Source organism: Phyllobates terribilis, unplaced genomic scaffold (assembly GCF_046119375.1).
Source record: "Phyllobates terribilis strain yellow unplaced genomic scaffold, ASM4611937v1 Scaffold_5__5_contigs__length_657084704, whole genome shotgun sequence".
Taxonomy (NCBI): domain Eukaryota; kingdom Metazoa; phylum Chordata; class Amphibia; order Anura; family Dendrobatidae; genus Phyllobates; species Phyllobates terribilis.
This window is the reverse complement of record NW_027362765.1, coordinates 252,648,851-252,662,662: the sequence shown is the minus strand read 5'-3', so window position 1 is coordinate 252,662,662 and position 13,812 is coordinate 252,648,851. Positions and strand designations below refer to the sequence as shown.

The 13,812-nt window shown below is 41.4% G+C and overlaps 1 protein-coding gene across 2 annotated transcripts; it reads left to right on the top strand.

Annotated features, from left to right (window-relative positions):
* The first annotated feature begins 923 nt into the window (after positions 1-923).
* MIF4GD (MIF4G domain containing) lies at positions 924-13,244 on the top strand. 2 transcript variants are annotated; one of them, XM_073684032.1, is made up of 6 exons: positions 924-1,080; positions 3,502-3,575; positions 3,659-3,768; positions 6,306-6,461; positions 6,543-6,635; positions 11,279-13,244. In XM_073684032.1, exons 2-6 carry the CDS (start codon positions 3,506-3,508, stop codon positions 11,504-11,506), a joined length of 657 nt encoding a protein of 218 aa, XP_073540133.1. In that variant the 5' UTR covers positions 924-1,080; positions 3,502-3,505; the 3' UTR covers positions 11,507-13,244. The 2 variants fall into 2 exon arrangements, with proteins under 2 accessions (XP_073540133.1, XP_073540132.1); XM_073684031.1 differs by having other exon boundaries at positions 930-1,080; positions 3,468-3,575.
* The last annotated feature ends 568 nt before the right edge of the window (positions 13,245-13,812 follow it).

Here is a 13,812-nt window from a genome sequence, read left to right as displayed (position 1 = left end):
TTCTATTTCTCTGACCTACACCAGACTATTTTCAACAGATATATTTGTGTCTGAAAAATCAGAGACACACTTTTTTTTTTTTTTGGGGGGGGGGGGGGACACCAGAAGGTTAATAAGATGGGTATTTGTACAGTGTGAAGGGGGAAAAAAAAAGGAGGATTTAGATGAAAAAAAAAAAAAGGATTTTTCCTGGCCCCCGAGACCTGGAGCTAAGTCCAGCAATTTCAGCAACAGGAGCACACAGGACTGTAATGCAGCATTTGCTGGTATAACTACTGCGTCTCCTATACAGCCTGCCTGCCTGGTATCTGGGATGGATATTAGTCCTGAGAAGGACTGTTTATTTGATCTGGCAGCCTTATATCAGGATATATCTCTCCTTAAATCAGCAGCGCTGTCCCTACACTGTCTGATCCGGAGCGACTGTGTCCAAGATGGCGGCGCCCGGTTTTAAATACTCGAGGTGACGCTGTGCGGCCAGCCAATCACTGTAATGCCCACAACCAACATGGCTGCGGCATTACAGTGACTGGCTGGCAATCCCTGCATGTTCATTGGCTCTGTAAAGAGCGCCAAACATGCAGAGCGAAGACCCGAGCTCCCGCCCGAGTAACCCGGAAATGCTCGGTGCTCGCCGAACATCCCGAGTAGCATGATGCTCGGGCGAGTACTGAGCAGTGTCGAGCATGCTCGCTCAACACTAATTGTAATCCATATTCTGTTTAGCTCTTCCAATGTTCTGATTTTTTTTTTTTACAATGGCAGGTGAAATTTAGGTTATAAATGTATCTGGTACATATTATAAGATCAAATTAATGCAGCCCTGTGAATTTATAACCAGATCTAATCATAAAATGCTGAAAAACAAACTCCCACATTTCTGAAAATATCCACTAGGTGTCGCTGTTTCCCCTGTCCTAACAGATAACGCTGTAGCTGCAGCTTCCCGCTAGGTGTCGCTGTGTGTGGAGGCTACTGCGGCCTGTTACTACTCTCCAGCCGGGGCCTAGCCTGAGATTCTATCCTTCCAGACAGGTAACAGCCTCCTGTGCGACCATCATGGCGGTGCTCGGCTAACAGGTGAGTGTGCAGCATGCGATCACCCGGCTGAGAATGGCACACGCTGCTCTGCCACTGACCTGTCTGATTTATTAGTGACAGGTGTGATTTATTTCCCGTTCCCATCAAGTCCTGGCAATATGGCTGCAGCCTGCTCTGTATACAGACTTGTCCCTGTCACCAGCTCTCAGGAATGACTGGGCTGCATGTGGGTGATCTGCCCTCTCCTGGCTGATGCCCAGTTCCCACATGTTACCATGTGCCCTTATTGTAGTTGTGTATTATTAGGCTCTTGTACACACAGATGTTTTTATTCTTTGATCCCCAAACAGAAGATCAGTATATTTGGGCTCTGGTACCATCTGGTTTATGGGATCCATTAATATACCGTTGATTTAAAGGGCTCTGTCAGTTTCCACACAAATATAAAGGTTGCGGCAATCGTGGTTATCAGCTTTCACTTTACACGATCTAACAGATGAGTTCAATTGAAAATGTGATGCTCACAATGAATATATACTTCCAGCGCTGACATGGAGTGGATCCCTTATAGATCCAATGGATTCTGAAAGTGCTTCCTTTAGCTATACATCTGGCATGTGTAGTTTCTTTTCTGTATAGGAAAGCATAGCCTGCTGTGCTCTCTTCTATAGATGGCCAATGGAGACGTGTACTGCACAGGATTTTACGTTTTTTAACATGTAAGGGTATGTGCACACTCACACAGAAAAATCTGCTGCAAATACTGATGTGTTGGCCAGAAAACACAGCATAAAATCCTTGCGCTTTTGATGCGTTTTTACCACTCATTAGTATGGGTGAAATCTGCAGCAAAAACACTGAAAGAACTGACATTCTAAGGAAAAAATAAGCAGTGTGTGCATGACACTTCAGGAATCTCATCCACTTTGCTGGGAATAGGAAATCCTTCAGAATTTGTGACATCTGCTCAGAAAAAAACATAACAAAACTGCAACGTGTGCACAGACCCTTAAGTCTGTGGTTGACATGTCCCTTTCTATAGTGGCATATATTGGGGTCTATGTTCCATATACACGTTGGGAGATGTCACCTGTGTACAGTCCCACCGGAGCCTTTATATGTGCTGTAAACTGAGCCTGGGAAGTTGGGGATGTTCTCTCCTACCCCGTACATCTCACTGCTGAATACCAGATGCTACATAGTCACAGAAGAGCACATACGCTACAAGGCCAAGTTCACACCTTCAGTATTTTAGCGTGTTTTTTGATGCTGCAGTTTTTATCTCTTGTTGGTGTGTCATGTTTTAAATAAAACTGCTCTGTTTTTGATACATCCTGGTATTTTGCATTGACAACTTTACTGATATAGTCTTGTGTAGATTTCCGACACAGAAATGCTCTAAAAAAGATGCATATGTGTTTTTTACCTGTGGATTTGTTGCATCTAATGCAAGTCTATGAGGATAAACTGAGTATTAATAAGAGAATTGACATGTTGCAGATTGGAAACACGCACCACAGATCAGTTTACACGGAGTAATAAAAGAAGCACGATGGCCAGGAGATTTCTATAAATCTCATCTACTGTATTGGATATGTATTGCACTGTGTTTTTGATGCAGTGAAAATATGCAGCATCAATAACTCAACAAAAACGCATTGTGGGCACAGAGCTTCATAGGGTTTTCTAATTGCAGGCAGCCTTTATAAAGGGAACCTAGCTCTGTTTTCCCAATATAAACTAAAGCTCCCACCTTTACCACCTCTGTTAGCAACATGTCCCCAATGCACTCTGCATATCCCCAAAAAAAACCTTTTTATAACCACCTCATATGGTCCGGTCCAGTGGGCGCTTGCTCAGTGCCTCTTCTTTTCCCGCAATCGCCGTCTTCCTGCCCTGCTTAATGTGGATGACGCATCCTACGTCAGCCTCACAGCGCCCCCAATCTCTCTCCTGCGCAGGATTAGAGCAGAGCAAAGTACTGCAATGTGCAAGTCCCGGGAGAGGATGAAGAGCGCCGATGACCTGGAAGTAAAGGTTCCCAATACTTTGATTGCTAATACCTCTGCAACAGAGTGGCAAAATAAATAAAAACTAAACAAAAATATTTTATGAGAGCCACTGTAGTGATCTGCTGATCCAGCTCCCAAGATCCCTGGCAAACTACTGATTTTTCTAGAAGTTCCTGTTGTTGACTGCAGTGTGACAGTAGTGTAATCTATAGTCACCTGTGTAATACATGGACTGCTCATGTCATCCATAAGGGCAGCTTGTTAGTGGCACCCTCCCTATGTAATGTCCTAATTGGTACGTAATTGTAGACTATGACTTTACAGCTATGTATTACACTCATGGCCTGACTACATAAGTACAGTATTGTGTAGGTTGTGGCTGTTTTTAGTTCTGATCTCTCATTTATTTTCAAGGATTTTTTCCTCTTGCCGTGTTTTCCTCACTCAGGACCATGGGGGAAGAATACAAGATCCAAGTATTTGATGCTGAAACGCAAAATCTACTTAAGACCGCTTTAAAAGGTTAGTAATACTGAATGTGAAGCTGTATCCCGTAGTATCTCCTGTGCACCTGCTGTACTTTGTCATCTCTCATCCTGTGACAGAGCCGTCCAGCGTAGATCTGGAGAAGGTGGCTAATGTGATTGTGGAACAGTCACTCAGAGATGCTATGTTCAGCAGAGAAGCCGGGAAAATGTGCTACACTATCATTCAGGTAAGACCACATAAAGCCACGGCTTAGAAGACATAGGCACTCGGTAATCTGCATGTGATGCTCACTTTCTATATGTCATATCTGCTGTGAGGAACCTATACATCCAGAATGGGAAAAATGGCCAGAAACTCCCCGATTCAGCTTTATACCTTAAAGGTTGTCCTCCTTTTGAGGCCATTTTTTGGACTTAAATGCATGTAATTGAGGCTAAAAACATTTGTGAAATTGAGTTTAATTTAAAAATGTGCACCCTTTGCCCTATGTAGCCTCCGTGCTGCACTGTCTTTTGCTGCCTGCCGAAAAAGCTAACTTGAGAATCCATCAGTCAACTCACTATGACGTCTGAGAGGAGTTTCTAATTGTTGTTCGTCATTTTTTTTATTTTAACCTGATTTTTGACCACATGGGCAGCATAATTCTTCATGTGCAAATGTGGTGTTTGCCTATAAAGGGGTGCTTTAACCTTTTTCCAGTTGTCCGTGTATGATGGTCTGATTCCTGTAGTAGTATTAAAGGAATGTTCTAGGACTAGAAATAAAAAATAACTAAAGGAAATATAATGATAAGGCTGGTGCTACACGCCTTTTTTGGCCCTGACAGTTGGAACCAGTTGTACTTTTTGCAAGTTGCATGTCACTATACTTAGCAGGTTACAATGTGACTCCATTCACTTGCATTATGCTGTAAAGTAACAGAGGCATACAGCAATCCTTTGGTTGAGCAACCTCTGTCGTTGCCAGATCTAACACTGCAGATTCCAGTGGTGCTGAAGTAAGAAGAGGCTGTCAACACTTCTGTCCATCTTGTATTTCTGATCTTATAATGGAGATGTCAGGAATGCTGAGGTAAGAAGAAGTTGTCCACCCTGTCTTTCTGAACTAATACTGAAGATACCAGGGGTGCTGAAGTAAGAAGAGGATGCTCACACTGCTGTCCACCCTGTGTTTCTGATAGCTTACTGGAGATACTAGGGATGCTGAAGTAATAAGAGGCTGCCTACAGTGCTGTCCACCCTGTCTATTTGATTTAATACTGGAGAGACCATGGGTGCTGAGGTAAGAAGAGGTTGCTCACACTTCTGTCCACCTTGTCTGTCTGATCTAATACTGCAGCATTCCTGGTATCTTTAGTAAGAAGAGGCTGCTTATACTGCTGTCCACCCTATGTTTCTGATGAAATGCTGGAGATACCAGGGATGCTGAAGTAAGAAGAGGATGCTCACACTGCGTCCACCCTGTTTATCTGATTTAATACTGGAGATATCAGGAATGCTGAGGTAAGAAGAGGCTGCTCACACAGCTTTCTATGCTGTCTATCTGATGTAATACTGAATATAGAGGCAAGAAGAGGCTTCTCACGCTGCTATTCACCTTGTCTGTCTGATCTAATACTGAAGATACAAGGGATTTAGAAGTAAGAAGAGGATGCACACACTGCTGTCTACACTATGTTCCTGCTGAAATACTGGAGATACCCGGGATGGAGAAGTAAGAAGAGGATGCTCACACTGCTGTCCACCCTATGTTTCTGTTCTAATGAAATACTGGAGATACCAGGGATGCAGAAGTAAGAAGAGGCTGCTCACACTGCTGTCCACCCTATGCTTCTGCTAAAATACTGGAGATACCAGGAATGCAGAAGTAAGAAGAGGCTGCCCAGACTGCTGTCCATCCTGTCTATTTGAATTAATACTGGAGATACCAGGAATGCTGAGGTAAGGAGAGGCTACTCACACTGCTATCCACCTTGTCTGTCTGATCTAATACTGGAGATACCAGGGATGCTGAGGTAAGAAGAGGCTACTCATAATTGCTGTCCACCCTGTTTATATAATTTAGTACTGGAGATACCAGAAGTGCTGAGGTAAGAAGAGGCCGCTTACACTACTATCTACCCTGTGTTTTTGATGAAATACCGGACATATTAGGGATGCTGAGGGATTAGAAGAGGCTGCTCATACTTCTGTCCACCTTATCTTTCTGAATACTGAGGGCCTGCTGTTACCTCGAGATTTCTTGACAGTACATGATAAAGGTTATCTCCAGGTAACAACACAGGAACCTACTACTGCACATGCTCACTGGTTCCTGACCTAATAATTGTTGTTTTTTTTGTCAGAGTAACAAAGTGGTGAATATTTTAATTCTATAGGGATTACCTCCCTAGACAAAACTACTGTAATTTGCTAATTAAAGGTACTTAAGAATTTATTTCTAATGACATTTTCATTAGTTATTAATTTTTTTCAAGTCCGCAGAGCCCGGTTTCAAAGACTTCATGTGACCCGCTTGCCTAATTCTAAAGAGGGGGTCTTGCTCTTCCTCTGTCCAATCACCCAAACACTGCCATTTGTAAAGGCCCATGCATGAGACAATGCTGGCCAAATGTTCCCTATGTGGCTTTACACACCTACAAATCTGTTTTACAGACCTACAGGCACAGTATTTTCCTGTAGGGGCAATGCTGACCGAAAGTGTTATCAACACCTCAAAGACGTCTGCGGATCTTACAGCAGGGATTTACCTTCTCTCCCTCAGGCAGAGAGTAAAGATTCGGGCCGCAGCGTTTTCCGATCCTCACTCTTGAACCGACTACAAAGTGAATATCAGAACCGGGAAGAGCTGAGGGCTCGCTCCGTGCAGGAATGGGTCTGCTATGTCAGCTTCATCTGCAATATTTTTGACTATTTAAGAGTAAGTATCACAGAATTCTGTTAATATTCTCTGTATTTTTTGATAAATATGTTTATTATCTCTGTATATCTCTCCCTGTAGGTCAATAACATGCCAATGCTGGCCTTGGTTAACCCTGTATATGACTGCCTCTTTCAGCTGGCACAGCCTGAGAGCTTACAGAAGGAGGAGGAGGTATGTAGTCAAATAATTTGCATAACTTCTGTGAGAGTTAATTTGCAGGTTTGACTGCCATCTTTGATCATGCTTCATTTGGGGTATGAAGAAATTACTTGCAAATGATATTAAAATTGGCCATAAAAAAACTTATTAAAGGTTAGAGTGTAAGCACCTGATGGGGGTGGGCATTCCGTAGTTTAGCTGCTCTGTAGAGACCCTTTTCCTATAATAACCCTGTAACGCAAAATTACTTACATGTACGTGATTGCAGGGATTCCCAGGAGCTGAAGTCTGTCCACACGAGGTAGATGCTGGATATATTATGTAGCCGGTATCTGTGTCCCAACAGCAGCAACTGGAGCTGAGCTTGGATCGCTGCTGTTGGCCAGTTAAATGCCCCTCTCCATCTGTCACAGTGGCGTTGAAATGGTGCAGTAACTGGTGCTCATGCGTCCCGGCTCCTGTCGGCCCCTCAGCACGATTATGAGGCAACGATGGCTTACCAGGGCAGTCAGGGACCTTCCAGGATAAAAAAAAATAATTGGTTTTTTTTATTTCACCTCACTTGGAATTTTTTCCCATTTTTCAGTACCTCGTGTGGAAAAACGAATGGTGTCATTTAAAACTACAATTACTACTACAAAAAAATTAACTTTCTAATTGACTATGTCGACAGAAAAATAAAAGTTATCGCTCTTGGAAGAAGGCGAGGACAAAATTTAAAAATTGCCTGGTCGTAGAGTGGTTTATCTCTATATTTCCTTTATATTACACATAATAAAAAATATGCACGTGTGTCCAACTGTAGCTCTCTTCGGTAAGGCTTAAGTTCAGCGCCTGTGATGAAGCCGGTGTCCATTGTTTTCATTGACAGCAGTATTTCAGGAATTGAAGAAGCACAATCAAATGGACATGAAAGGTTAAGGGTGTATGCACATGGCATCTTTTAACCCCTTTGCGTCATGACTATTTTCTGTTTTTGCATTTTAGTTTTTTCCTCTCATCCCAAGAGCCATGACTTTTTTATGTTTCCGTTGGCATAGCCATATTAGTGCTAGTTTTTTGTGGGACGAGTTTCTGCTTTTAAATGACACCATTTTTTTTTATAATGTGATATACTGAAAAGCAGGAGAGTAAATTCCAAGTGCTGCAAAACTGTTAAGAAAGGATAATTACGCATTTGGTTTTTGGGTTTATTTAAAGCATTAAGTAAGGCAGTATGATTCTCCAGATCAGTACGATCATGGCGACACCAAACATGCATTTTTTTGTTTTCAGAGGTAAAAATTCAGAAATTTTATAAAAAAAAAAAAAAGTAAATAAATAAATGAATAAAATCTCTTAAATTGTTGCGGCAGACAAAGAAAACACAATTCTGGCATATTGATTTTTTTAAAATTATTTTAGAGTTTACAGATTGGGTTAATTAATTTCATATTTTGATTAATTTGTCTTTTACGGATATAACAATACCATATGTATTTTTTTTTATTTATTTTTAATGGTGGAAAGTGATTTGGACTATTTATTTATTTTTTTACTTTTTTTTTTTCCATTATATTTATTAGTCCCCTTAAGGGAACTTGAACTTGGGATCATCTGATCGCTTATACTACAGGGTGGGCCATTTATATGGATACACCTAAATTAAATGGGAATGGTTGGTGATATCAACTTCCTGTTTGTGGCACATTAGTATATGGGAGGGGGAAAGCTTTTCCAGATGGGTGGTGACCATGGTGGCCATTTTGAAGTCGGCCATTTTGGATTTTTTTCAATGGGAAGAGGGTCATGTGACACATCAAACTTATTGAGAATTTTATAAGAAAAACAATGGTGTGCTTGGTTTTAACGTAACTTTTATTCTTTCATGAGTTTTAAACAAGTTTATGACCACTTATAAAATGTGTTCAAAGTGCTGCCCATTGTGTTGGACTGTCAATGCAACCCTCTTCTCCCACTCTTGACACACTGATAGCAACACCGCAGAAGAAATGCTAGCACAGGCTTCCAGTATCCGTTGTTTCAGATGCTGCACATCTCGTATCTTGATGTTATGGTGTGGTATATGGAGTACAAAGATAGTGCGGCCATTCTTCATCAGTGGAAACCTCAATGCCACTGGATATCTGAAATTGCTACATGATGCTGTGTTGCCCTCTTTATGCACTGAAGATGGCACGTTCCCTCAGCTTTTCCAACAAGATGGTGCACCACCACATTATGGGTGTCAGGTCCGAGCATTCCTACATGAACAGTTTCCTGGAAAGTGGATTGGTCGTCGTGGGCCAGTTGAATGGCCACCAAGGTCTCCCGATCTGACCCCCTTAGGCTTTTATCTTTGGGGTCATCTGAAGGCAATTGTCTATGCTGTGAAGATATGAGATGTGCAGCATCTGAAACGATGGATACTGGAAGCCTGTGCTAGCATTTCTTCTGCGGTGTTGCTATCAGTGTGTCAAGAGTGGGAGAAGAGGGTTGCATTGACAATCCAACACAATGGGCAGCACTTTGAACACATTTTATAAGTGGTCATAAACTTGTAAAAAACTCATAAAAGAATAAAGTTACGTTAAAACCAAGCACACCATTGTTTTTATTATGAAATGCTCAAAAGGTTTGATGTGTCACATGACCCTCTTCCCACTGAAAAAAATAAAGTTGGATCCAAAATGGCCGACTTCAAAATGGCCGCCATGGTCACCACCCATCTGGAAAAGTTTTCCCCCTCCCATATACTAATGTGCCACAAACAGGAAGTTGATAACACCAACCATTCCCATTTAATTTAGGTGTATCCATATAAATGGCCCACCCTGTATACACATCAATACTACAGTACTACTGTGTACTGCACAAATTATGGTCTCTTAGCAACACAAGCAAGAAGATGGTATTCACAGTACTGTCATGACAGGCACAGGGATCAGAACAGACTCCCGGCTGTCATGGCAACCAATCGGTGCCCCGCGATCGCGTCATGGGGCAGCCAATGGGCTGTTACAACAGCCTCCCTGCCGGTGCTCAGTGAATGTTTAACAAGTTAAGAGGCAGATGATAGCTGAATATCACAGCCATCATCTTCAGGGAAAGATGCAGGCTCAGCTTGCAAGCCTACATCAAAGTCTTGGAGCTACAATATGACTTAACTGTACACCCTATTGCGGCAAGGGGTTAAACTGGGTTGAACCCTCTGAATTTTCCAGGAGCAAGAGACTTTTTGGTCATTTGAGCGCTTGCTTTGTTGTTTTTAACCACTGTTGTTTTTTTGTGTGTGTTTTTCCATTGTTTTTGGGTTGTCTTTTTTTTTTTACAGGCGTTTTCCTGTGTATTTTTTTTTCTTCATTCAACAGTGAAGAAACCACTGTAAACCCCTCAAAAAGACGGGGTATCTTTTGAGCCTTTACATTGACTTGTTTTGTAAAGTATAGAGCGTCTTCTGATCAGAAGCCACGTGGACATGTCACTTCTTTAAACTGCTTGGTGTCTTTTGAAACCTGAAGCTGATAGCACAATACATATGTTCATTCGTTTGTTTTATGAGCACTTCTTCAGGTAGGTTCCTGAGCCGAACCCCCTGAAAAAGCAGTTGTGTGCATACCCTAAGAAGTAACTTGGATGATGTGTAGTTTATGAACTTTTAATCCATAGATAGTTTACCTGTTTAAGGCTTGTCTAATTACATAGTCTTGACATGTCTGGTAGCTACTTTCATTGGTTGGCATTTCTCCAGTAGTAACTGGTTTCTGTGAGTATAAGGCTGTGTGCCCACTATGCGTTTTCAGTTGGAATTTCCGCAGCAAAAACGCTTATTAAACGCTTGGTAATACGTGCCCCATGGTACCCAATGATAATCCGCATGTGCTGTGCAATTGCTGTGCAATTTGCTTACACGCAGCGTAATTGCTGCCATTGACACATGTGCCCATGCGGATATCATGCGGTTCAATGCGTGGATGGTACCAGAGTCTGGAGAAGAGGAGACTCTCCTCGAGACCCAGGTACCATATTACCTGTCACATGACTAAATGACGTCACCACAGGTCCTTTCAGACCACTGCGAGACGTACAACAGACCGGACGTAGCGGAGAAAAGACCGGGGGCCATTGGAAGGTAAGTATAATCTTTATTTTTTGCCATTTTTATTCTTTTTTTTTAACTATTACTTGGTCACACTATATAAATCCATGCCGGTTGCATGGATTTATATAGTGTGACCCAAGTTGTCAAGCACTTTCCAAGTGATGCTAAAATCGCTTGGAAAAGCGCTTGATAACCCGCATACAGAAATGCATGTGAAGAACGCTTCACAAACGCTTCTACCTGGCAGGAAAAACTCATGTACAATCCGCATGCATTTTTCCTGCCAGGGAGAAGCGGAAAAAATCTGCAGCATTTCTGCATCGTGGGCACATAGCCTTAATGATTGACAAGTTGCAAGAAATCTCATTTATAGTTGGTGCCAGGACATGCTTATTCAAGACATTGCACAGGGTTCCACCACAAATTTGATATTTTCTTGTGTCAGTATTCATAGTATAACCAAATTTTAAAGACACTACATTTTTAAAGCAGATAAGCCATGGCGTAATTTAGTTTCGCCATGACCGGACCCGTACTCATGTACACACTCACCGACCCATGTATTTGTCTGCAGGTGGACTGCTTGGTTCTTCAGTTGCACAAGGTTGGCGAGCAGCTGGAGAAGGTGAATGGCCAAAGAATGGATGAGCTGTTTTCTCTTCTACGAGATAGTTTTCTGCTTCAAGGTGGACTTGGCTCTCTCGCCCAACTTCTGCTGCTGGAAATGATAGAATATCGAGCCGCAGGCTGGAAAATGACGGACGCCGCACAAAAGTATTACTACAGTGAGGTGTCGGACTGATACGATCAGATGAGGGTCATCTCACAAGCCAATGGAGTTAGGAATACATTGCAATAATTCCACCCTATGATTTATTCAATACATTTGTATATTCAAATGCTCAAGCTTAATGGTCACCCGTCTTATATTTTAGAGACTTGTATTTCATATGGGTTTTAAGCTTTTTAATATTTTTAAGATATTACTCTTCTGGCAGATAAGGTTTTATGTAAGATGATATCTTTACATCTGAGATGACACATAGGGCGATTACTAGCCCATATGAAAGAGACACAATGAGTGTTCATGCGAAGCGCCTTCCAGATAATTCACCTGTATAAGGTTGTGGGCCTTGTAGCATTTGTTGATGTAAAAAGGCATCAATTTGCCACACTTTTCCAAAATTACGGCAGTTCTATCTCAATTGTGGGGTAAAAAAAGTCTAAACATGCAGCCAATCAGCCAATGTAATTTGGTCATTTATGTTGGTGTATACATCATCGTAGTCAGCAACACATTGCCCCCTATAAAAAGGGGACGTGCAGCTGACAATAATTATGCTGTGTGCGGACAAAACGATCATATTAACAATTGCCCCTATAATATTTGTTTGAGTCCTGATGAAAGGACTTTAGTCATTTGCTGATCGACTTAGTTACTCATTGCTTCTTATGGGCATAAATCTGCTTGTGGAAACCAGGGTCTTAGATTGCAGTATTTTCAAGGAAGGTAGCGCTGTTTGAATGTCTTCTGCTTTCTTATTTTGGTGTTGCAAGACTTAATTTTAAGTTTTTGAAGTCTTTCCACATAATTCTTAAAGGGGGACCTTTATGCTTTCCCACAGCATTTATATTATCTCATTACTTGGAAGAAGACTTCAGAATTTTTTTTTTAAGAGTCATCAGGTTGTTGCCACCTAATATGAGAACAGCATAATGCAGAGAGAGAGACCCTGATTTCAGAGATGTGTCACTTATGGGGTTGTTTGCTGTAATTTTGATGAAGTCACTATTCTCAGCAGGAGATTATCACTTGAGGACTAGCAGAGCTGCTGCCATTTAGTCCTCCTTGTTTATGAGCTCTTTATAACCCTGTCCCCACCACTGATTGGCATGTTTCTGCCTATGCACAGCGTACGCAGAAAGCTGTCAATCACTGGTGTGGGCAGGGTTAAACAGAGCTGGTAGAATTGCATCAGTTAATATAGGGATTTTATCAAAACGACAGCAAGTAGTCCAGTAAGTGGCTGGAATCAGGGTCTCTGTCCCTACATCATGCTGCTCACAGATTGGGTAGCAAAAACTTAGTGACGAATAACCTTTAGGGTATTTATAGCATCTAGGCCTGAATCAAACCTACCTGTGGGTTTTCTCCTTAATCCAGAACTTCCTGGTAACCATGACACACAGTAAACCCCAAGATGGACATTTAAGCCCCAGCCATGATCTCTGGGTTACTGTACTTCTTGTATTAAGTTATTATTGTGTAAGGGAGGTTTTAGACTTGTGAGTGACTTTTGCAGAGTGTATGTTGTGTAAGTGAATAAGGAATCTGCACACACATCTGAAGTTTGTATACAAATATGCACAATGCCATCTGAAAATGGTGCGCTTCATAGCAGACTCTGCCATTTTGACTTTTTATAAACTTTTTTTTGGATATTGTATACTTTTTTTGCATAACATTGATGATTACAATACATGCAAACGAGGGTGCTTTTATGAATTTTAATTAAATGTTTTTAAGATGGTTTTTCTCATCACTGTATGTGCGTATGTATATACATATATGTATGTTTTACGTAATGGGGCATAATAAATACATCTGGTGCTTACATTTAGGCAAATACAACCTCGGATGAACAAATGACACATGAGAAATTACACCATAGCATTATTTATTAAAAACTGGGCCAAAATACAGAAGCCTTGTGTAAAAAACTAAGTACACCCCATGAATTAATAACTTGTATAACCACCTTAAGTGATTTTTTTTTTGTGTGACTTTATCAGTCTCTCACATTGTTCTGGAAGAATTTGGCTCATTCCTCTTTAGGAACATTGCTTTATTGAGGTCTGTGGGCCTTCGTTTATGCTCAGCTGTTGATGTCCCATCATAAAATTTCAGTTTCAATAGGGTAGAAGTCTGGACTTTGGCTGAGCCATTGAAACATTTTGATTTTTTTTTTTTTTTTTTCAGTCATTCTGATGTAAATTTGCTGGGATCATTGTCCTGTTCCTTGTCCCAGTTTCGGACAAGCTTTAGATTTTGGATAGATGGTGTCACATTTGACTGTAGAATACTTTGGTATCCAGATTAGATAAAGG